The following is a 26633-nucleotide window of genomic DNA, read 5'->3' as shown; positions in this document are numbered from 1 at the left end:
CTTGTCTGTGTCCTACACTGATGGAAGACAATTTTTACTTTTTTATCAGCCACTCTTGGTGTCCTCTGGTGCCCAGGAACTGCTTTGTTTACACCTGGAGGCCAGGCTGAGTGCCCGCCACAGCGGGCATACTGTAAGGAGCTTTCTCCTCCTTCTCTCCCTCCACACAGTTGTAAACCTTTGTTCCGGAGTCTTGCCCGCAGACTCAATGCTTAACCCAGCCCTTGTCTCTTTATGCTCACCCTTCACCGGATATTTCAAACACAAAATTCGTCTCTGGTGCATCTCCTCCAACAAGGCCTTTCCTCGACCCCGATCAGACGGGGGACGTGTTAATGCGGAGGGCGTGGCCATCCTCCCTTATGTTTAATGTTGCCTCCGTCTGTCGGTGCGCGATCGCGCCAATGTCATAATTTCGCGGCAGGAGAATGGAAATAGGCATAGTGAATAGAAATGCCCAGACTAAAAGAGTGGTTCGACAAATAGATTTAACAAGATGTATCCATTTAGGATGGAAGATAAGGATCGAGACAACCTACCAAGGGTAGACGCCGCAGAATCCAGGTTTACAAGAAGAACACATTGTGATTATTTTTTAAGCATGCACCAGGAGAACACTGGCTGGAGATCCTGAGCTAAACCACTGCACTAACAGAAGCACGGCTGTCAGGAAGTCTGGGCAGGTAGTCAGATAAAAATATGCTTATATACTGTATGTCATGAGACAAATGACTGAATTCACAAGAGACCTGTGTATTATTACTTTATTGCTGATGAAGAAATCTGTGTTCAGGATCCAGCATGCTTTATGATGAACTGCTAACTATTAGATGATGTTTGAATTGACACGGAAGCACTGATGTTCCTTTTTCCTTTTAAGAACAATCACCCTCCTAGAAGACGCAGCGTGATTCAGCGAATCTATGGAAAAGAGAAAAGATAGTCTGTTTAAGAGATTGTATTCTACAATAGGAGCTTTCTTCAAGCCAATGATTGCATCAGCATGCCTGGCAAGAACCATGAAAATCTGGTTTTCCAGTATTTAGAAGGTAATAGAATCAGGAACATCACGACAGCAGATTCTCAAAGATTTCACTAGCCTGTCGGAGTCTCTGGATTTCTTATGCAATGGCTTGTTTGATACAACCAGATATATTGCCAGATCTTCTGTACTATCTGTAGCCATGCAGAGAGCTCTCTGGCTCAAACCCTGGGCTCCAGATGTATCCTCAAAAAATAGATTGATTTATATTCCTTATATAGTAAAATAGCTTTTTTGGCCCAGAGCTGGATGCCATCATTACCAGATTCACGAGTGGAAAGGGAATCTTCCTCCCCCAGGATAGAAGACCCACATTCACTATATCATCTCTCTAGATCATTGGTTCACATGGCTCACAGATCTAAGATATGTCGATAAACATTCCATGGTCTCTTCCAATCTTCGGGGGGCCTTCTCACTCACGGCCCAATCAATCACCCAAACCTAGGAATGTTGCACCTTACAGCTTGGAGACTGAAAGGGAAATCCAAAAACAACAAGGCTTTTCTTCACAAGTGACACTGATTAAGGCCAGAAAACCGGTAACATCAAAAATCTATTGCAGAATATGTCAAATGTTCAGAAAATGGTGCATTAACAATCCGGTAGTTCCACAGTTAGCATCAATTCCAAATATCCAGTTTTTTCTTCAAGATGGATTTGATAAGGGCCCATGTCAGTCATCACTCAAGCTTCAAGTATCAGCACTCAGCATATAAACAAGAACACGTCGCTGACCATAAATATATACAACATTTCATGAAGGCTACAAGTAAGATAAGGCCTAGAATCCTAGATCCAATTGTACCATGATATTTAAATTTGGACGTGCAAGTATTGCAAAGGCCTTCTTTTGAGCCACTACAATCAATATCAATCAGATGGCTGACATTAAAAACCGTATTCCTGATGGCTATCCGTTCAGTCAGAAGAGTTAGCAAGCTTGGTGTGTTGTCTAGCGACCCCCCTGTCTCAATTTTTTACCAGGACAAAGTTGTCCTCACAACGTTACTCTTTTTTCATTCAAAAGTAATTTAATCTTTTCACATTAATAAGGAAATAATGGTACCTTCCTTCTGTCCAAACCCTAAGAATCAAAAAGAGGAGTGTTTACGCACCTGAGATGTGATTCGCGTTCTAAAGGCCTATACTACAGAACGGAGTCCTTTAGAAAAGCCTGAGATGTATTCATCTGGTTTGCGGGGCAAAAGAATGGAAAGATAGCAACCAAGTCAGCGATAGCAAGATGCATCAACAATCATTTTATACAGGCATATAAGACATCTGGAATCTCACCACCAATTTCATTGAAAGCTAATTCTACTCAAGTCATCGGAACATCCTGAGTGATGAAGGACTATGCATCCGCAGAACCAGACTGCAAAGCAGGAACATGGTCATCTCTACATACATCTACTCGATAGTGTTTTGTGAATGTATCAGCTGAGCCTGCCCTTGGAAGGAAAGTCCTCCAGGCAGCAGTATCACTAGAATTTGCCCAATCCAATTTTACCAGGGGAAACTGCTGTGAGACAACCTTCCTGTGTTATGCGCTGACATGGACAGGACAGGAGAGAAAAGTGAAATTTTACTCACCGATCATTTTTATCCTAGTCCCCCCATGGCAGCTCATGTCTAATTCCCACCTCTATTTTTTTCAACTTTAAGGGAATTTTGCGGTACATTTTTTTTGTCTTTTATGTTCTATGGTTTATCTTTCCATTTTTTCTGGAAAGAAATAACACATTTCTTGCCTTAATGAGCACAGCTCCCTGAGCAAACCAATGATCTTTCTGCCCATTACATGGCATAAAGACTCCTGGCTGTCATGAAAAATGCATTAATTGAGTCTGCGGGTGCTACTGCTGCATCATCCTCACTTGACATGATAGGTGTTCTAGGCTGCTGCATCATCCTCACTTGGCATGATAGGTGTTCTAGGCTGTTGCATCATCCTCACTTGGCATGATAGGTGTTCGAGGCTCCTGCAGCATCCTCACTTGGCATTACAGGTGTTCTAGGCTGTTGCAGCATCCTCACTTGGCATGATATGTGTTCTAGGCTGCTGCAGTATCCTCACTCGGAATGATAGGTGTAACAGGCTGCTGCATTCTCACTTGGCATGATAGCTTTTCAAGGCTACAGCAGCAACCTCACTTGGCATGATAGATGTGTTAGGCTGCTGCAGTATGCTCACTTGGAATGCTTGGTGTTCTAGGCTGCTGCAGCAACCTCACTTGGTATGATAGGTGTTCTAGGCTGCTGCTGCATCCTCACTTGGCATGATAGGTGTTCTAGGCTGCCGCTGCATCCTCACCTGGCATGAGAGGTGTTATAGGCTGCTTGCTGCTGCAGTGGGTCAGGAAGATTTTCTAAGATTAAAATAACCTGCTCTTCTGCAGCTACTTCAACTGGAGCATAACATCTTAAACTCAAGGCTTTGTCAAATCAGTGGCAGGTTGAGATGTCTCCTGTTGTAGAGAGCTTGGATTCACCGCTAGATCTATACTTGGAGAGGCAACTGAAAGATATAACAGTTATGATAGTATATATAGCATATAACATATTACTTGTGAACACATTCATGTCTTAGACAGGTCTGCAACCCTGCTTTTCACCATTGTCACCTAGCATACAGTGCTTCCACCGCAGCAAGGGATTCTGGGAAATTACATGCAAATGAGCACACAGTGCCACCTTTTGTCTCAAGTCCACATTACATGGAAAATCCTTGCTGCAGTGCACTGTATGCTAGGCGACAATGGTGAAAAGCAGGACTGCAGACCTGTCTAAGACATGTGAATGTGCTCACAAGTAATATTTCTATATGCTATACGGTGGACGGTTTTTAGTCACCTTTTCACCCAAGGGTGGGTCTTTAGGCCTACCGGGGGGCAAGCGCGACTGGTTAACCCCTTTATTACCATAGCGATTCCCACCGCTGTGGTAGTGAAGGGGTTAACTCATCCCGCAACCTTCTCGGCAGGCCTAACCACCCACCAATGGGCTACTACCCCTCCACCCCCTCTGCCCCCAATAAACATGCTATTGAGGTTGAACCCCTTCATTGCCTTAGCGGCTAGCCGCTAAGGTAATGAAGCTGTTTTAATAAAAAAATGAATACTAGTTTACGTGAGCAGGTGGTCTCCGGGGTAGCACCGCATTGATTTCAGGTCCAGGGACCCCCTGCTTACCCAGATACAGGCCCCGTTATGGGGTGCCGGTATCTCCTATGCATTTAAATCCCACGTTCACGTGACGCGAGACATATAAATGCATATGAGATGCCGGTACCCCATAACGGGGCCTGTATCTCAGGAAGCAGGGGGTCCCCGGACCTGAAATCAACGCGGTTCTGCTCTGGAGACTGCCTGCTCACGTACATTAGATTTAATATTTTTATTAAAAGCCTACGGTCGCTGGCGAGATATGCGCAGGGAGAGGCGGCTCTCTCTGTACAGCTCTCTATGCAGCTGGGCCCGATCGCTGCAGATCGCCAGGGTGAGCCCTTAAGAGAGAGGCCAACATCACGTCGCTGGCTCCTCGCCAGTTTTGGGAATTTTACTATCACAGGTAATCGAGGCTTTCTGATACCGTGATCGTAACGCTCACAAAACTGGCAGCGTCACCGGCCCAGCAATTATTTTTATGAAGGCTTACAGAATAAACCCCTATGATTTTTAGGGGTATACCTCAACTATTCACATATGGTATGGTTTTAATTTGTAATTAGACATTAACTAGATTATTAATATAGATTTAGTTTTGAACTGACCAATTTTATTTTATTTCGAATGCTTTTGTGTTACACTCATGGTCATGAAATGTATAATATTATCATACCTGGTTCTTCATCGGTAAAAAGTTTTCCAGAGTTCATAGCATCTTGTACCCTTGTAGTCCACTACGGGGGAAATAATATCCTTTATCTTCAGCCCTCACGGTGCATCGTGTATATCTCCAAGGGTGCGCCTCCTCCTGTTCCGGCTGCATGTTGCCTCTCTTTATACATTTTGGTTTTGACAAAGCGCTTACAGTCTCCAAAGTTTTCTTGCAGACCTCAAGATTTCTGGTGGAGACTCTCACATTCTTCATTGCATCTACAACTTCACGCCAGAGCTTCAGAATCTAGATGTGCAAACTGCTCCATAACAGAATAATGGATAATACTGATCAATTACCTTTGTCACCAGAACTTCCTTTTCCTCTATCGTGAACTTCACACCTCATTCTCTCATTATCTGCCACTTGTTTCTTCTCCAGGGCCTGACAAGGGCTCAGACTTTTGTTACCTCCTCTCGAACTTGATGTCTCGTACAACTCTCAACTGGCATTTACCCCAGTCCTCCACTCTTCAACCATACCAGAACTCCTCTCCTTAGTCATATCCAAACCCTTAGTCTCTCTAACCCAGTCTCTCATACTCTCTCATCCACTCTCACGCTCTACCAGTTACTCGTTCTCATTTAATCGGTCTCTCTCTCCAACTATTCAAAAAGACAGTTGATACTAATTAGTAGACAAATACACATATTTCTACAAATCCCCACCCTAAGCAACTCAATATACTAACACTATACACACAAAAATTACTCACAATCCTACTCATACACAAATAGCACCAATCGCTCAAACAGACATTAGGTACACAGCGCAAATAGTCACTCACACTCCACAACAATCACTCATAGACAAATTAGACAGGACAGAAAAAAATCACTATGGTAAGCATAAAAAGTGACAAAACGAGCACTTTCTCACAAAACCACCTACTCCTCGAGCTCAGTGTGTTCTTCTCTACCTCCCAACAGCACTGCCAATGTTGCAACAGAAAGTAGCTTTCCATATACGGTAACTTATACCTTTCATGGCAGTTGTATACCATAATGGAGGTTTTTTTGCATATTTTATTGGTATTTTGACACATGCCTCTTTCATTTGTTTTATTCTGCTATTTCTTCCAGGTTTTTCAGTCGCCATTTATAAGGTTTTTCAGCCCTTTTCTGCGCCGTTTTTTTTTTCATTGAATTAGTGGAAATAGCCATTTTTTGGTGGAAGAGGATTGACATGCTTTTGTCAAGCTGAAGCTGTTGCTTCAGAGTATATTGAATAGGGCCTTTATATGCTAAATAAAAGAAGAAAATTGATGGCCCGATACAGATATGCAGATGCAGATATTGGTACATCTCAATCCATGAGTAAGTAGCATGCTAGCCACGAAATGCGTAGGATTTTAAGCATATTGTTTTATTGTTGTCTTGACCTCTGAAGCCCTAGCACCGTTATTGTGCTGTTTGCCTGGGAAAGGAATTACTCCTTTGCGTCAATCGCCACAAAGTAGCGCGTATGCGGTGACGTCATCATCCAGTGCCAACACTATTGGTGTACCGTCTGAGCTGCAAGATCCCCTGATTCATGCTCCAGAGCAGACTTGTGTATACCGCTCCATCTGGATCTCCCTCCGCTCTGACGTACATAAGCTACGTTTGCTGTTCGGAGCAGAAGAGAAAGATCCCATCTGGTAACATTACGGGGCTGCCCTGAGTGACTTTTCAGCACATTGTGCTCCACTAATAAGGACACTGTTAACGGGACTACTAAAACTCTGAGGAGGAACTCCTGTGACATTACACGAGGTGCCACTTACCTGAAGGAGGACGACATCTCCCCGGTTGTACCCCAAAGGTGATCAAGACATCCACGCCTCCATCTACACGTGGGCCCGGCGAGTGGTAATCCATGTCTTGTCACATAAAATGCTTTTATCAATTGTTTTGATGTCCGCAGATTTATTGCCCCCTTTTTTACACAATATATATTATTAATATTACACTATGAGCGTTGTGCGCTGTTTTCTTGTCTTTTTTTCCATCTCATTAGATTACCTGCACTCGGGAACACCTCCTATTGACACTCTTAGAAACACCCGTTAACAAGAACAGCCGCTAAACTGATACAGCCAAGCACTTGATACATTGATGCCGAGAGAAACACCTATTAAATACCACTCTAAGGGGCATATTCACTAAACTGTGATATTGCCGATAAAGGCACTACCGCACAAAAATGTGTCTTTCCATGCTATATGGGCCAGATCAGCACTATGGCAGTTTAATGCGTCAATTTAACAACAAAACTGTCCTCGTCCCCATTGATCGTGACCACGCTCGCGACGGCGTGCCCGGCGTGAACAAAGAGATGGCCCTCTATTGGACAGGCCCCAGTCAGTGCGTTCGCGCACATGCACAAAGCGCGATGGCACGACCACATTTTGAAAAGTCAAGACATTTGACTTTTAGCACGGCGGCCGAGCGATGTCCATGTCACAGCAGCAGTTCAGCCAATGAGGGCGAACCAGCCACGTGACATCATGGCCATGCCCCCACCACGCCACTCCCATGCCTCCTCATCGCGAGTGATCTGAAGTCCTCAGATTACTCGGGTGAAGGCCACTTGCGCCGCCAGGCGCTCCGTTGCTCACTCACGCACATTCTCTGGGGCCGTAGCCTTATGCGTTCCTTAATAAATAGATCCCCTAAATTGAAAGCGTCAGATGAATAACCTGAATTCATTAAAAAGCAAAACATACTAATGCCTATTCTATAGTCATAAGTGGAGATCTATCATACTTACTTAGATAAGGTAGATATTAGATTGGATCACCCTTAGAAAATGGTGCAAATTGGCAATCCAAGAGGCACTTAAAAAATAAATTAAAAATGTGTTTTAATATATGCAGCCATTGATTACCTTTATTGAAAACTAATTCCCTAAGCTGCCGATTGATATATTCTCCTGTGATCGATCAGCAAAGATCCTGCTTCCCAGGGTTCACTAAATAGCTGCCTTGCAGTTTCAGTCAGTCAGTGTAACTCAGCAAATACAAAGTATTCTTATATTACTAAGGTAACATTATCTATTGTTAAAGGTTGCAGCTCAAACTGCTGGGAATATTGGTAACAAATTATCACAAACAGGAAAGTGTTGCAAAGATATACGAGAAGACGAGAATTTGCCAGGGCTTCAACTAGATTTTATAATTGACAGTATCAAATTCATCCTCGGCCATTTCTGGTATGGTGGAGATTTTTATTTTCAAAAATGTGGAACAGCGATGAGGTCTAGGTTCGCACCGAGCTATGCCAATCTGTTTATGGCAGTTTGGGAGAATAATAACATCTGGTCCGGTGATGAGCTCAGTGCGGGCCTGGTCCTCTATCGTCTTAGCTAAGTTCTTCGAAATCATGAACACAAACACAAGTGATTTAAAATTTACCAGCCAATGGAATACCAAGCAGATTAATTTCCTAGATTTAAATATATATATATATATATATATATATATATATATATATAACAATACCATCAAGACTAAAACTTATTTTAAGGAGCTTGATAAAATTGTTTTTATCTTAAGATCCAGCTGCCACCTGCCTAGATGGATGGACAATGTTCCATCCGGGCAATTTACCAGGATTAGAAGGAATTGCACAGAAAAGGATTATAGGAGAGAAACTATTAATGAAGCTTTAAATAAACCTGATACGCTAGTTAGGAGCGATTTTCTAAAGCCAAAAGTGGAAAATCAGGTGAACAGTGGGAAGTTTGATTTTGCATTCCTCACTGGATACAACAGGGAAGCTGGGAAGATCAAAAGTATTATAAACAAACATTGGGATATATTAAAAAATTACCCGGTTCTTGGAACCGATATCCCTGATAGACCAAATATAATATTCAAGAAAGCTTGTAATCTAAAAAAACAAATTTGCACCAAGTGCATTGAGACAGAAAAGGTCTAGTCACAATGGCTGGTTAAATCATAGCAAAGGATTCTATGGCTGTAAAACTTGTTGGGCCTGCCAATATAGATCACTGAATAACACCAAAGTTAGTTCTAACATCACAGGTGAAGTCTATACAGTGGACCCCTGCATGACATGCAGGACAGACCATGTAATATATTTGTTGGAATGTCCCTGCAAACTACAATATGTTGGGAAAACAGTGAGACCAATAAGAACCAGGATTATTGAACATCTTAGTAGTATAAAAAGAAGACTCACTACCCACAGTATACCAATCATTTTTCCGAAATTCACCAAGGTGATCCAGCCGGCCTGACATTCATAGCCATAGATCACGTCCTGCAGCACTGGAGAGGTGGAAATAGGGAGTCAGAATTGCTGAAAAGGGAGGCATTCTGGATCCATCGATTGAGAACCCTTACTCCCAGGGGACTCAATCTGGAAATAGACATTGTTCCCTTTCTAAAGTAATCATGTATCTCTTTGAACTAATTCTAACCAGATTTTGTACCCTATTCCCTCTCTCCCTATTTATATTTAGCATCATATGCCTATAATCCTTTTTTATGATATTCTGTGTAAATACGGTCACTCTGGTTCAGTGTAGTTAGAAGCACTTACTTGATCATTGTTATTCTGTTGGCTGCATTGTGTTTGGTAAACTTTGGTGACACTCTGCAAAGGATTCAGTTGAAAACTCTACTGTGGACGGTCGCCATGGGTGGAATACCAGAGGAGGAAGCGCTGCTTGTTGCCACTGCCTGACCCTAGGTGGTCCCAATGCCTGAGTTCAATATAGGTTTGTGAGTGTGAACTTTTATAGTTATTTTTTCTGTTATAAAGCTTTTTTGCACTATTTCTATGTCCTCCATTTTCCACATATGGGATTCTCCTCCCCCTGTCTCTCTGCACGCCCTGTATGCTGACAGACATCACTGCTGAAACCTGCATCTGAGGCGGTCACTCCTGATAACCAAAAAGCCTTGAATACTCATGGAGAATGTGAGCGATATTATATCATTTATCCATATAACGTTCATGCAAACCTTTTTTGCACTATATATATATGTTTTTTCCTGGATATAAGTGTGCTCCTGATCCTCTGCCTCTATAGCCAAGCAGAGTGGCTACTGGCACCCCATAAGGAGGTCTGTAGCTCCGGAAGCAAGGGGTCCCTGGAGAAATCTTGGATTGCCCCTATAAAGAAATTTTGCAGCATTGTTCTCCATGTGCATTTATTTCTAGGGAAGTCCTAATCTGTGTGAACACTGAAATCTGGGCAAAATACAAAATGGGTAGTTATAGCAGGGCATACCAATAGGCATTCTAAACTGTTCGCTAAGTGATAAAGTGACAGAAATGCTTTTAGAAATGTGCACGATAGAAAAGAAATTAAATTAGCAAAGAATATGGTGGATTTCTCTAAAAGAGAAAATAATTCAGCATGACTTGGATATTGAGTGAAGGAAGTGATATACAGTACCAAAGCTACTCGTTATGGAATAATCACTAAAACCCTGCATGCTTCCAAAACCAGCACCAGGCCTCTGCACGTAGAACAAATTCCAAGACTCCCTGTTTCAACACAAATCAAAAGCAGTATTGGAAATGACAACAGCACAAATGACTCACTGAGTACCAAGAACGCAACTCACTGAGTACCAAGAACGCAACTCACTGAGTACCAAGAACGCAACTCACTGAGTACCAAGAACGCAACTCACTGAGTACCAAGAACGCAACTCACTGAGTACCAAGAATGCAACTCACTGAGTACCAAGAACGCAACTCACTGAGTACCAAGAACGCAACTCAACTAAAGCAGCACTGCATTCAAAATCCTATATGTGATATTTGTAAATAAATCAGTTGTGTGGTATTAGATAATACTTACTGCATTTTTTTATTCCACTCTTTATGCCCATTTTCATGAGTTTTATTGTATTAAGCTTTATTGGGTTTCCATAGCAACCATTTGGGAAGCACATCACTTCCTCTTTGGAAATTGGCGGCCATATTGGGTGCCCTGGGAAGCGGGATCTTTGCTGATCAATCACGGGAGAATGAATTAATCAGCAGCTTAGGTAATTACATTGCCTTAAAGTTAAGCTGCTGCTATTAGAACAGACAAAAAAACAAAATGGCAAGAGCCAATGCGACTTTAAGCTTTATTTAATGCCGTGTTTACAAAAATGGTGTAGCCACTATTTTCTCTTCCAAGCACATGGGCTCCTATTTCTGTGAAGTTGTCCATTCCACAGGCAAGGTGAATAAAGCTTCACAAGCATAGTGAATAGTGGCCGTAGCTGAAATGCATGTGTTATGATGCAAAATACTTTAAATCAATTTGTCTCTTGGTACTGTCAAAAACATGCAATGGCTGAAAAGTTTAATTTACTGCAAAGGTTGTATCAAAATATATTGACAATACATTTTAAATGAAGCTTTGAGCTTGTCTATGAAGTTTTCAAATATTTTCTGTTTCATATTTTAACCCTTACACTGCTAAAGGAACAAGCAATGCAATGGTCTTCTAGCCACACTACCATTTTCTGTTGTATATACATTTGTTGGATATTATGGTATACAATATTTTTTTTTTTTTTTTTAATCTAAAATGGATAATAAGAAACCTCCAACATAACTGTAGGCGCCACCTGAAGATAAACCATCTTACCTGTGAACAAAATGAATTAGAGAATAGCTACAGTACTGTACATATGATTAATAATGTGAAAGTTGTCACTCTGGGACCAAGATAAGTAAGAAACATTACACAAATGATGTTAAATAATACATATGCATCCATTCTTCACAATTGCATACAATTATAGGTAACTCTGTCAACTTACAGGCAGATTAGTGAAAACTTGAAATGTACTTCTTAAAAAATTAATCAGGTCCATTAGGTATCCACTTGCTCTCCCATCAGGCTCAGACATAGTCCAATCATAGTCTGCTAGCTGAATGAATTCATCAATTTTTTGGTTAAGTTTGATATATATTTCCCCTTCTGCCGCATGCCTTGCATCCTAAAGAAAAAAAGAGTTTATCCATTACAATACATCAAATTGTACACTAACTCTAAATGTATATGCTACTCCATCATGACAAATAGAGTTTTGCTTTTACATTTAAATCTAGAACAGGGGTGGGCAACTCTTGTCCTCAAGGACCACCAACAGCTCAGGTTTTCAGGATATCCCTGCTTCAGCACAGGTGGCTCAATCCGTGGCATAGTCCCAGACTGAATGAGCCACCTGTGCAGAAGCAGAGATAGCCTGAAAACCCGACCTGTTGGTGGCCCTTGAGGACTGGGTTTACCTGCCCGATCTAGAATCTCACAGCTCATTAGCGATACTTTGAACATAATTCATCTAAGTGTTAGAATTACAGCAGTAACTCAGTTACTGTCAAGATGCCACCCGATCCTCTACTCAGAGCCAGAACGCCCACATTAGCAAGCATGGTACAGATCATTTTAAGAAGCTTGTTAATCAGTATAAAATGTCCAAAGGAAGAGACCAATATGGCCTTGGCCAGTTCATTTTCAACAATGTACAGGTATCATTTCCTTTCAGGTCAAATGAAACTTCAGAAAACATGCACAATAAAACGATATTTCCCATTGGTTTTTACCTTTTGATGCACTTGGCATTATTAAGTGTGATTACAAAACGATATTAATGGCTACAAATCTCAAAGTAGCAAATATAAATCTGAATACATTCATGTTTGAACCATAGATTGTATCTATTTCTAATTATGCGTAAATGACAATGTAGTTCAGATAAGGGAATTACAAGCCTCTGTAATACTGTGACTATTGAATTATAAAACTCCTTGAAGTAAGGCAGCGGGCACTCAAAAAATGTATTGAAGTTACCTAGTTAGATCCTACGCGTTTTATTCCCAGCTGGGATCGTCACTAGGGATCAGTGCAACTGCTGGGACCGAAACGCATAGGCTGTATCTATGTAACTAGTACAAAGCGTAGGTGGAGGTGACTGCCGCTCCAAAAAAATGGGGAAACTCACCAGCCAAATAAAGTTAAAAACAATTTATTTGGCTACGTAAAAAACCATGAACAAAGAAAACTCCTCCCACGCGTTTCACGCCCCCTATGGCGCTTTCTCAAGGAGTATGCAATGGGGGGGAGGTGAATGCTATATATACCTCCCACCAAGCAAGAAAAGACAACTGATGCCAATTAGTAATAATATGCAAGCAAAAAAAAAAAAAACAAGAAAAAAAGAAAAACGTAAAAGACATGACATAAAAATCAGGAAAAATAAATAAATAAACTTAAATCAAACTAAATAAAAATTAAACAAAACAACATAGAAAATAAAGAATAGATATTAGTACCATACTCTGTCCTCAAGTTACAGATTCTAACTTAAAGATAAATCTGCAGCAACCCACAAATACATGTGAACTATGTGCTAACTGCACACCATCCTGGTTAGTAAAAAACAGTAAAAAGGATCAGACACATCCTGTGTCAAAACATTTCAGTACCTGGCAAATGGGTCATTTGAATAATGTTAGATGCGTAGCAATAGAACATGTCACACCACATATACGAGGGGGGGATAGGACCACTGACTTATATAAAAGAGAGGCTTTTTGGATATTTTACCTCGATTCCTTAATACCCCAGGGTTTAAATAACCAATGGGATTTCAAATATTTTTTATAGAAGAAATAGATAGCTTCATTCTGTCATTTTCTATTCTACACTATGCTTTGTATAGATCACCTTAGGATGAGTACACAGGATAGTAATTAAAAGTCTATCTTTTTGTTACATTGGTTGTTTCATTGTTTCCAATACAAATGGCTTGAAGCCTGCCTAGTGTATGATATTATATATGAACAACATGTGAGAAACATTGAGTTATATACCTCAATCAACAAGTCTCTCTTGTTTTTCTATCCCTATTTTTGAGTACAATTCTAATACCATAACAGGTTAAATGAGTAGGTTACTGATCTGTATCTCTAACCAGTGTTCTTTATATCTATACATATATAATATCAGTATCATATCTTGTTTCATATATCACTTTTTTTGGTGTGTCCATGTCATGTCATTATGATCGAATTGAATAAAGATAACAGATGTCTAGCGCAGCTTACTCTTTTTGTTTTCTTTTTATTTAGTTTGATTTACGTTTCTTTCTTTTTCTTTTTCCTGATTTTTATGTCGTCTTTTACGTTTTTCTTTCTTTGTTTTTTTTTTTTTGCTTGCATATTATTACTAATTGGCATCAGTTGTCTTTTCTTGCTTGGTGGGAGGTATATATAGCATTCACCTCCCCCCATTGCATACTCCTTGAGAAAGCGCCATAGGGGGCGTGAAACGCGTTGGAGGAGAGTTTTCTTTGTTTGTTCATGCTTTTTATGTAGCCGAATAAATTGTTTTTAACATTTATTTGACTGGTGAGTTTCCCCATTTTTTTGGAGCGGCTGTCACCTCGATCTACCCTTTGTACTATTTTCCTTTTCGATTGAAGAGATGCCCTCGTGGGAATATCGGAGGATCTGTGCAGCACACTGAGCCTTATTCAAGCAGCGTCAGCTGGAGTTGCAGAACGGTGAAACAGTGAGTAGCGGTTACTCCACACTGGGCACGCCGGAGACCTAGGGTATGAGTCTCTGAGTTGTATCCCTGTAAGGGTGTCATAAGCCCACTCAGGGTTTTTACTCACTTGTACTTGCTAATTATCCCTTTTCACGTCTCCTCCTGCCCTCCCATACTACTATAGTTTATTCAGCTCCACTATCTACCTCCACAACCCAGTTTATGCTCCGTGCAATATACATATATATTTTACCCTTCCATGATTATTTGTCCCCCTGGAGCTCATATTCGGGTTTTTTCTACATGAAGCTAATAACTTCAACACATTTTTAATTTTCAAGGTGAATATAATCTAGTTGGGACACCTCACTTGGAAGCTCCCACAGCACCTTCTGATTATGTTCTGTGCCCTGAATAACGCGTGTGTATGCTCAACCAATAATATTATCTATATAGTCATAAAACACGCCAGTTTCTTTTTATATAAATAACCACAGGTATTTATTTTATAAGTGAATCCATTAATAGTGTGTAAAGTTCCTCAATGACTATATCATTTGAATTTGAAAAATAAAAGTGTACGTATGCTGGACATATTACGTTAGAAAACCCCAAGTTTATGGATTACAAAATAACAAACAAATATGCATAAAATTAATGCGAGTAGTTAATGAAAAAAACATCTTGCCTGCAGTTATTTAACAAATGCAGCATTATTAACCAATGATATCAAATCAAGCAAAAAATATACTCAACAGGTTTTTTTTGTTTTTTTTTTTATCAGAAGACACCAAATATCTGGATTATTAAACAAAAGAAGGAATCGGAGTACTATCTGGGGTCAGTGGTAGCCTTTAAGCTCCCAACAAGCCAGAAATGGACATTTTTCACATAAATTGAGATTTGACATACCTTAAACGTGGAGAGGCCATAAAGTCTTGTCGTGTGCACAGTCTCTGGTGAAATATTTGTAATATTTGTTATAAAGTCCTCTAGGTATTTACAGGCTTGTTCCAGGTGTGTTGTGTTTATGATGATTTGCACGAGCTACAAAGCACAAAACACATACGCTAAGACATTTGCAACACCCAGTGCCACCTGATTATGTTTAGAAGGCATTGTCCTTCCAGACACTATATCAATACATGGCAATTAGTGTATTGCAGGATACTACTGACTAACTGCTGATGGTAATCATATGCTTTGAATGCCATGTTGTTGACCACACTTACTAAGAGTGGAAGTCACATGTTTGTCAAACAAAGGATAGTTTGGGGAGAAAAAAAACTAACAAATTACGATGCTGGCAAACAAGTTTAACACTGTATTTTATAAGTAGTATGTCCCATGAACAAGTATTTCTTGAACATAACCTGGGCTATTTTTGAAGTGGAACTCACAAGAGCCTTTCTTTTACTTGTCTGCAATAAACTCCATATCGTGATTATGAAATGATAATTAAGGATGGTGCTAAAATACTCACTGTGAGGGACTGAATACTTTTCTTTGTCCATTTCCTTTCCCAAATAGAGTGGAATACAATTAACCTTTTTCTGGTATCTACTAGAAATGTAGAAAATCTTCGCTGAAGTGCGTGAACTTGATCAAATGTGTTTGGTTTGTGAACATTTTCAAGCAAAGTTTGCCCCAAATGCACCACGCATTAAAAGTCAATTTGCCTGTCGCATGACCCCAACATCAGGTTTGCATGAGCCTCTATATACCGCCATTTTCCCAAATATTTGGCAAAAAGTGGCAACATTCTGAAGAATTCTGCAACATTTTAAACTACTTCACTTTATTTATTTTAAATTAAAAAAAAAATCGCAAAGCTCACTTGTATCTACAGAGGTATCAATGTAAAATAATTTACTGAAACAAACCAGAGACATAATGGAAACAAAATGTCTTCACCGTTTACTTTACCGTGAACTGAAAGAAAAAAAACCATGATGTGAGCAGCAGCAGCAGCCACAGTCCTGCTCTTCATTATAAACAAGCATGAATTTACTCAACAGGAATACAAACCCAACTAAAATGCACTCAGCTCCCTAACAAAAATACATTAGTTTGTTCCTGGCTGTGAAATGCATATATGCAAAATAAAATAATTAAACATATTATTGATAGGGTAACTGAGCTCTACATAATTGACCTAAAAAGTTTCTATATGTTAAAAATGATACTGGGTGCTCATTTTCATGTCATTTCCCAGGCACACCAGGACTTATGCAATACAAAAAGTTCATTACTAAGATCTAGTACTTTCTATTATACCATTTCTTGAATACTATTCAACTTCTTGCCAACTAAACAACTGGGTAGTACACCATTTGTAGTGGGGTTGTCGGGTTGTACTCAATTATATATATATATAACATTGAGTATAGTGGCACTCCCCAACAAATGGTGTACTACACGGGTGTTTAGTTGGCAAGAAGTTGAATAGGGGGACCTTCTTCAGGGGCGGAACGTCGGGCATATGTGTGCATCTTGGACCCAACAAACCCCTTTATGTGATTATCTCTTGTGCTGTGTCGGTATATTGGATCTCTAGGGATCCTTACAGACTGTAACTATTCACCCTTTAATGTGCACCACACCAAACTCTCTCTCTCTCTCTCTCTCTCTCTCTCTCTCTCTCTCTCTCTCTCTCTCTCTCTCTCTCTCTCTCTCTCTCTCTCTCTCTCTCTCTCTCTCTCTCTCTCTCTCTCTCTCTCTCTCTCACATGCATAGTTAAATATGATATAACAACATACCTCAGTCAAACCTATATGTGGCTTTTTGATGAGGTTCTGCAAACCACTGCTTAATGTTCTAGTGAGGAGCAAATTAGTAGATTTCCTGAGCATATCGTCTATTTCTGTAGAACTGAAAACAAAGAAGGGAGAAACCCTTTGTAATGCAAAAATGAAACATATCCATTGCAAATGCATCAAGCACATGGATGGAAACAAAAAAAGTTTTGCATGCTATTAAAATAGGAAGAATTTTATGGATGGTTTATGCATTTAGAAGATGTGCTACGTCTACAGCTTCTTGTGTCATCGAGACAATTTCTATATTTCTTGCAACTACAGGAAACTGCAGGAAAACCTATTACTCTCACACAAAGGCTGAGAAGGGAAATCCCTTGGCAAAAAAAAGATGGGAAATCCCCAAATAATACTGGAACATTTCTTTGCATTGTCCTTTATCTCCAAGTATCCCATTCCTCATACTCCAAACTAAAAATGTGAAAACGAGGTGCAGCCCTCTGAAGCAGCACTGGAACCCCCCCCCCCCCCCCCCCCCGCACACTATATTGCCATCCCATTTTGACAACATCCCTTATTCCCATGCTATACAATCAACTCCAAAGAGCAGCGATTGGGCAATCACAGCGCTCCCCAGTTAGGGAGGAGGGGCTAGTCCGGGGTGGTGTACTGGCCAATTGGGAAGTCACGATGGCGTTCGCCATACAGAAAAACACATTTGACAGCCCGGACTAGTTGAAAATGAAACATGCACACACACAAAATCCCCGCCTTAATATCTATAGTTAGCATAAAAGGCATCCATCATGCATCAGGGCATCGGCACCCTTACTGGCACTCAAGAGGTAATACCCAGGTGATGTATATTGAAATGTTTATTGTATTCATGTTTTTAATGATATGTTTTATTAATGACTGCACAATGGCCGGCAGTGCTGTTAGCCATTCCTATAGAGGGGGTGGGGGTTGTTTGGTGTGTTGGGGTAGGGTTAGTAGGGGTGGGTGACAGGATTAGGTGTTCCAGGGTGGGATGCTAGGCCTCCCATGCATGGCAATGCCTCACTAGCCTTTATAGCATGGAACGGGTCCGTTACCATAGCGGACATAACGCATGCCTCATGACCACTATGGTTATTCATTCAAGTCTTTCATTATCGATGATGCCAGGTAATGATTAGAATTCCATACACACCCGGCATCTTCGACAAGATACAAATGTGCACACAAAAGAAGCCATTGCCACGGCACTTTCCTCTGCATTTCTTTTGTTTTACCCATTTCTCAGCTGCTTCTTCCTCCACAAAAAAATGTGGAATCAAAATAAATGTCATTGAATTAGGTGCAAAGTGGGAAGTTTTTGTTGGGAGGAAGATGGACGAAATGTTGTAGCGAAGCTGAACTTTCGCTCTTTATTCAACGGGTTCCTACATCTCTAACCAGGGTTGGACAACTCCAGTCCTCAAGGGCCAGCAGCAGGTCAAGTTTTAAGGATGTCCCTGCTTCAGAACAGGTGGCTCAAGCAATGACTGAGCCACCTGTGCTGAAGCAGAGATAGGCTTAAAACCTAACCAGGTGGTGGTCTTTCAGGACTGGAGTTGTCCACTCCTGCTCTAAACCTACATTGTGAGGAGGCATCTAAGGCCTGGACATGGAGTAGGGAGCGGCGCTGGGCAGCGCTGACGCTCATGCTCTCCTGCTCAAGCAGGAGATTTTTCTTGTCCCTGCATGAGCATCAGTGAGTGCGCTTGTGTGCGGTGGGAGGCTTTCGGGAGGCGGGCCTGGAGGCGGGCCTGGAGGCGGATCGGGAGTGGGGCTAGCGCGCCACGTCACAGCGCCCGACGTCACGGACTGCCATTGGCTTCTGGCAGTCACGTGACCGGCCCTGCGCTTGCATGAGCGGCAAAATTTAAACTTGCCTGTCTCCTGCATTTCCACACGCCTCCGCACGCCTGCGGAAGCGCCGTCTAAAGCCGCGCTGATAGGGATAATGTTTCCCCTCAGCGCAGCTCAGCGCGCCTCAGCACGGTCTTTTTGACCATGTCCGAGGCCTAAAGGAGATGTGTATCGTACTTAATAAATCCTTATAGGAAGTATTTTCAACATGCTGCAAATGGTATTACTGTGGCCCCCTCCATGCCTTAACTGGGTCATAAAGTGACAAAGCTGAAGCTGAAAACCTTGACCTGGTCTCCTGATGAAAGTCATGCAGAGCTAATGAAAAGCCAGATGCATCGATTGATACGGTATCTTAACCTACAGTATGTGTAAGATAGCAGAAACATGTGGCTCCTGATACACAGTCCTGTGGGAAATGCTGTGGGCAGAGATGTGCCCAGCCACTTATTAGTTACCAACCAATATCTTCATCATATTTCCAAAAACAAGCACGTTCAAAACAATCCTGCAGGATCTACATGGGGAAATGAAGATGCAACGAGTATTTAAAGTATAGTACGGATGGAAAGAAAAGAGAAATCTAGCACACAGCTGAGAAGAGAAGATGCCGTACCGCAGGGGTGCTCACCTCCAGTCCTCAAGCCCCCTCCCCCCTCCTTTAACAGGTCTTGTTTTCAGGATATCCCAGCTGCAATCAAAGACTGAGCCTCTGATTGAGCCACCTGTGCTGAAGCAGGGACTGATTGAGCCACCTGTGCTGAAGCAGGGATATCCTGAAAACTTGACCCGTAAAGGGGGGGGGGGGGCTTGAGGGCTGGAGTTGAGCACACCCACCATAATACATAGATCTTGCCCAATGTGTCCAACATTTCAATGTCCTCAAGCCCCCCAAGAGGTTTTCAGGATATCCCATCTTCAGCACAGGTGGCTCAAACAGACTCAGTCAAAGACTTCGCCTCTGATTGAGCCATCTGTGCTGAAGCAGACACTGATTGAACCACTTGTGCTGAAGCTGGGATATGCTGAAAACCTGACCAGTTGGGGTGTGAGGAGGGAAGGGGCTTGAGGGCTGGAGTTGAGCGCCTCTGCCTTAATTCACTCATATTAATAGTTGTACATGTCCATGACCACTCCGTTTCCATCTATGGATATCTGTAGCAGAAATGCTTTAAAGACGTTATTGTTCTATTATTATATAGATAAGCCGTTTCATTGTTTCAAGAAGAAAGATCATCAATAGAGTCCAAATCCATGTGTAAGAAAGGGAAGCCGCAGATATAACATAGCAATTGTGTAGGGATAAAAAAACCTCCTACTGCCATTCTAATTATTGTGAAATAAATGGGAATACATATATCAGTAGTAAGTATTGATATAGCTCAAAGTTCTGGACAGGGGTGGACTCACTGTAAGCTGTGATACCTTTCATTACATTTCTTTGCTTTCCAAACCTCACAGGTCTCTTTGCCATGTGTACTCTAGACCTGGTAAAGTACGTTTTCAAAAGCTCTGCACAATACAATGTAATCTATGAGGAAATGTCCATGTCTGTCTTTTAAAAGGCACGGTATCACAATCTATAAAGACTCAAAAATAAACACTGATGGTCAGGTACACTTAATTTATGAAGCTGATATAGATATAAAACATATAGATCATTTCTATCTTGGTTTAAAGCGGAAATCCTAGCGCTTCTTTAACACCGTATTGACGCACGGGCTGAACCCCATTATTTTCAGCTCTGGGCATACTTCTCCTGCTTACAGAGATACTTATCTCCCTAGTAGGTGCTGATAGCCGCTCCGCTACCAGGGTTCACATTATGGCGGCCTTCCATAGGTACCGAGCCCTGCGGGCCAATAGGGAGCCGTGACATCATCAGGCTCAGCTTCCTATTGGCCAGCGTGACGCGGGAGCTTTAAACTTTAAAACCCAGCCAGCTCAGCTGGAGGGGCTACTGGCCACTCCCACGGAGGTGAGTATCTCCGGAAGCAGGGGGGTCCTCGGAGCTGAAAACAATGGGGTCCGGCTGTGGAAACCCCCTGCTTCAATTCTGTGTTAAAATTGAAAAAAAAGTTTTAAAAAAAAAAGCGCTTGAGTTTCTCCTTTAATATGAGGTATCACAGTGTTAAATGCTTAGTCACACACTGTGACTATAGACCATTTCAAAACACTGTGGATTTTAGGTATTGTGTGTAAGTGTCACTACAAACACATTTAGTGTGATAGTGTAGATACGGGGAAATAACTGAATACTTCAGTCACACAGCAGCACACTTTTTTGCTTAGCTTTATAACACCCCTGCACTGTTTGTCTACTTTTGACAAGATTGTTAGCAGTCGATCTCTACATGTGCTTTGTGAGTAAATATTTACAGGTTGGGTCAAAAGGTTACTCGTTAGTATGTGTAAATTGTACTCAGGATCAATTAAGGATGTGTGAAACTACAGTCATTTACATTCATTAACAGATAAGCATTAGATGATAAACTGTGAATGGCTTCCAGATATTCTGTTTTCAAGCTGAGTGCTCCAATGTTATTCTATGTGATTTAAACCAGACCTGACCAAAAAAAAGACAATCAGAGTTGAAGGCTGAATAAAGTGAGTATCGCAAAGTAGCAGGTTAATCTTCTCAAACAAAACAAACATCTTATTAAGCGATGTTCAATTGTCAATTACAGTTCAGTACGTCCTTGATATATTTTCTATGGCATCAGGTTTATCTTAAGCAGTGCAACATAATAATAATAATAAAAAAAAAAAGGACAGCAGTCTTTATATACAGTACTAATTGCTGTTTTCCTGACATGTTGAAAGGTTTACAATACAGCAGATGTTAGCACAATCCTAAAGGCAATTTCAGTGCAACATAGCTGACATTTTATATCAAATAAGCACGATATCAGGGTTCCTGATGAAAGCCTTTGGGGAGACTCCAAAAAGGATGCAATTGGTACCAAGCCAATGGATAATGATGCTTTATGTCAATTCTGCTACGGAGATTTAACCCTTGGATGTTTTTTTTTAATCAAGTCTGGATAATTCTGGTTTGTTATAATAGTCAGTTATTAATCAATAAAGAATGATCATTAAGAAAGAAAACATCTATTTTGTACCATCATGAAAGCCAAAATCACCAATGTAATGGAGACGTAAGCTATCCATGCTTCCTGCACCATGCACATGACATTCAGTGCTTACCTCCGATGAAGTGACTCCGAGAATTTAAGGCTAGCATAAATAAATTCTTTGACCTGCATGTAAATCTGAGGAACTGATTGAGACATCAGGAGTTTCTTTGGAAATGGTTGCTATGAAAACAAACAAACAAACAAATACCATTTTAGTAAATTGAAGCAATAAATATCTTATATAAATATATATATATATATATATATAAAAAAAAAAATATATATATATATATATATATACTGCTGCGGCCGAGTTTATTCGAGCATTTGCCGTTCTCGGCCGCAGCAGTACCTGGCGCGCGCCGGAGGGTGCCGGGCGCACGCCGATGCAGCGGAGGAGCGCCCTCCGATCGGGGCGCTCTCCCTCCGCTGCCGGGTCCGCCGGGTCCCCCGGAACCCCCTGCCGCCGTCCCCCACATCGCGGGACACCAGGGCTCCCTCGCGGAGCCCTGGACGCGCGTGCAGGGGACGCAGGCACCCGATGACGCGTGACCGCGCATCAGTGATGCGCGGCACGCTGAGGGAGTGCGGCTAGCACGCCGGGGCATCCCCCCGGCTTGCGGTGCTAGCCGTGCTTCATAAAACGTGTCGCCAGTGTATATATAACACAACAAAAAGAAAAAATGGCGCCAACCTAAACCACTAAATGAATAAAAATGATGAAAAAAACCCTATACTATACAAGGTGGAGAAAAATAGTATAAACGATACACAAACATATAAATATAAAAATAACAGATGAAAAGTCCAGAAAAAATATATAATATAAAAAATATACAAATCCTAAAAAATGCTCCAATTGCTATCCAAAAGAGTCTCTGCAGCCGATGACTTTGGTATAGTGTCCGGTGTAGGTACACTGCAGCATGAATGAACTCCTGATGAAGTCTCTTTGAGACGAAACGTGTAGAGAGTGTTGTGTGGAGGTGTACTGCCCAGTTTTATTATATTTCCACTCACTGGCTTGCTACAGCAATTTATTGCGTTTTTGGAAGTATTACTCTCAGCTGTCCACTCGTTGCATACATGGGGAACTTTTTCCGGTCGAATCCACTGACTGTCGACTCCCCCCCCCCCCCCCCCCCGTCTCCTCCCCCCCCCCCCCCCATATAAGCTGCTGCTATAAAACAGGAGAAAATGAGCAGAAAATGTGATCAATTCAGTAGTGCTCACTGGAGATGAGTGAAACTTTTGCAGACAGTGGCAAACTATGAAAATGTGCCCTGAGCAAGAGTTTGCAAGTGGGTTTCCAAGCATCAAGTCAATGTGTGTGGCAATTGGATTATTATGTTAATTTACTAGGTTCTCTAAAATCGCTAGATTCATTTGCGAATTTCTCTACAATGACTAGATAGCTTAATACTGAGACCGTGTAGAAGGCACACACAGCATGTTTCGCTCACTGAAAGTTTGCCAACTTGCACAATCTAAGACAAATTTCGGAACATTAATGGCCCAATCAAATGTTTGCAGAACAAAGCTCTTAACATTTTACAAATGCGTTTTTATGCCAAGCATATTTCTTGGAGACTTTCTAACATGTTAAGAGATGATCTTCCAAACAAACACTTATCAAAAATTAGGTACCTTGTCAATCTCGGGATCATGGAACGGAAATTTGCTAAGAACAGTCCTGTACTCATCTTCATTGGCTACAGGAATGGGACTGTAGTTATCTGCTTCAAAAATGTCCCTAAAATAAGAAAAATACTTATGTAAGCCAAAATGGCGACACAGCTGAATTATTATTATAAACAAGAATATATTATATATTATACATACAGTATTAAATATATTTTATATCATGTAATGCTCCACCACATTGGATTTTGTGTCTTTTTTACATCATTTTTGTCCCTTGGACCATAAAGCAGCAATATAATCTGCGTGGCTTACAAATAGATATTTTGTACCATTTGAAACAGTTTGTCCTACTCTTTGAAACCGTGGTCTCTGTGTCTTTGTGCTATTTTCCATGAATGAGACCCTGAGCCACACAAACAGGGCCCAGGGATTAAAATAGAAGCCAGGAATTGCCATGGCAACCACAGAAGCCACACAAACAGAAATAACAAGATCGTATATCTCAGACAGGTCTGCAACCGTCTTTCCCCATTACCTCCTAGACCTCGTCCCCAGTGATCGCGACCTCGCTCGCGACGGCGTGCGCTGCACGAACAAAGAGACGGCCCTCTATGGGGGCGGCCCCAGTCAGTGCGTAATATAGGGATAGATAAGGGTTGAAAACAGACTCCTTGAAAGTGCACCTACACATCCAATTCCAGTATGAATCCCCAAAGGGAGATAGGTTGATAAGTATATATAAAAATATTAAACCACAGTAGGCTATAGTTGCCGAGTCCCTCGCTCTTCATTGAGAAGCCCTGCTCGTGCATGCGAGTCATTACCTACAGAATGTAATATATTGGTTCTACATACCCCCTGTTCTTCTATGGTTATAGTGAACACTCGCCTCACTCTATCCTGGTATCCAGTTCATGTCTTTTGATACTAGTATATTATTTATCCACCGACCATATTACAAGGGGAACCATCAACCTCGTATCTAGACCGATATCAAGTTAAGACATCCTACTGTCCACCACTTACTTTACTGGTTCAATTATTTACCAGGAGAAGGTGTCCCTTATGATAACTGTGGTTTAATATTTTTATATATCCTTATCAACCTATCTCCCTTTGGGGATTCATACTGGAATTGGATGTGTAGGTGCACTTTCAAGCAGTCTGTTTTCACCCCTTATCTATCCCTATATTACTAACCAGGGATACTAGACTGTATTTTTGTTGGGCACCACAGCCCAGGGAGTCTGGACTTTACCTATAGCCCGAAACTCCATTGTAATATACGAATTATCCCGACACTTACCATAGTATTATCAGAGGGTTCTATTCCACGTCGCTGTTTTATTTTAATACCCTTTATTTTAATTGATTATGATAATAAACTGTGTTTTTTTAGATGTTATAACATACCCATTTAGGGAGATAGAGTGCCCATAACTGGGTTTACTGTTCTTGTTTTAGTATACCTCTCACCCCTCTATCCAGAGGTGCTCCTCTCCCTATACACACAAATTAGCTGAGCGGGGGGTAACCCTTATTTTTGGTTTATCTGCTGTAAATTACAGTAAATGTGCAAAAAGGGGACTAGAAAGCAGAATCGTGTAAATCCCTCAATCTTTATAGGTCTACAATGATTAAGATCAGCGTTCCGTCACCCATGGTAAATTCACAGGAGTCAAAGAGACATTTCAATTATTTTATCTGCAGAAAATTTCAAGAAAGATGCACTACAATGCAGGAGGATCCGTTCATCTGGTGCCAATGAGTGAGAGTGGCAAGTTAGGCCGCGTGTATAGTGACCGCGACGGATGACATCACCCGTCGCCGTCGACACCCGCGAAAGTTGGGTTTCACGTTGCAGCGACTTCGCTGGCGACCTGGCCCTTGATTGGTTCAGTGGCTGTCACATGTGGCGACAGCCTCTGAAAAATCAAATTTGACCGGCTACCAAATTTTTGGTCGCGTCGTCACGTCGTGCTTACTATAAGCGCTTGCGACGGTGACAATGTGTTTGTTTTGGAGCGATGTCGCATCACCGTCGCAAGGCACTATAAGCACAGCCTTTGCCACGTAATATATCCTAGGTGCATGCCGTCAGCCACACTTCCCACTGTACAAGATGCGTCAAAATTACAGGTCATTCAGGTAAGCAGGTAATCTGCAGACCGCAGATCGCGGTGCAGTGACTTGCACGCGCCGCCGGCAAGCAAGGGCGCGTGCAGCCGGTCCTCAGCCTAAGAGGTTCTACTTACCTGCACTGGGTGATCATCTCTACAATATAGACTCTGTGTAACTCTACCATTAGTTCCAATTATGTCATGTCTCATACATACCTGAATAACCCAGCCCATTTTTTAAGGAGTGTTTCATTATATTTATCTCTTACTTCAAACAAGAGATCAAACAGCCGATTTACAGAAAATCCATAGCCCTGAATGAGGGGGGAAAAAAATACTATATTAAATATATCGCTATAGATGATGATCAAGTTACACAGAGGCTAAAGCTGCCATTTATGGTGGGAAAAGCACCATGAAATTAAAATTTTGCATCTAAAAAACAGTGCTGGGTATCTAAGTGATACCACAAAAGAAATATGGCTGCCTACCATTGATCTGTTTGCACAATGGAATAAAAGAAAAGATCCTTAGATCTCCCCCAGTTTGGGGAAGACAGTTTTACAGCACAGAAAACAGACCTTGTGTGATATTTTCTTTGTGGAGTTCATAGAGATACACTTTTACTATTAAAAAGATGCAGCAC

The 26633-nt window shown here is 41.4% G+C and overlaps 1 protein-coding gene across 6 annotated transcripts in view; it reads right to left on the bottom strand.

The window, feature by feature from the left end:
* Positions 1-26633, bottom strand: part of EXOC6 (exocyst complex component 6) — a 291045-nt gene that overhangs the window by 122670 nt on the left and 141742 nt on the right. For 5 of the 6 annotated variants that reach the window (XM_075612772.1, XM_075612774.1, XM_075612773.1 and 2 more), the window contains exons 13-18: positions 26204-26301; positions 23871-23976; positions 22294-22403; positions 17197-17308; positions 15350-15484; positions 11703-11882 (exon numbers count right to left, since the gene is read on the bottom strand). In XM_075612772.1, the coding sequence (XP_075468887.1) occupies positions 11703-11882; positions 15350-15484; positions 17197-17308; positions 22294-22403; positions 23871-23976; positions 26204-26301 (741 nt within the window). Of the gene's footprint in view, positions 1-777; positions 922-11702; positions 11883-15349; positions 15485-17196; positions 17309-22293; positions 22404-23870; positions 23977-26203; positions 26302-26633 lie in introns of those variants that run through there. The other variant, XM_075612778.1, reaches the window with a different exon arrangement.

The sequence above is a fragment of the Ascaphus truei genome, chromosome 8, assembly GCF_040206685.1.
Source record: "Ascaphus truei isolate aAscTru1 chromosome 8, aAscTru1.hap1, whole genome shotgun sequence".
Taxonomy (NCBI): domain Eukaryota; kingdom Metazoa; phylum Chordata; class Amphibia; order Anura; family Ascaphidae; genus Ascaphus; species Ascaphus truei.
The sequence above is the reverse complement of the archived record's forward strand: the minus strand, read 5'-3'. Positions and strand labels throughout refer to the sequence as shown.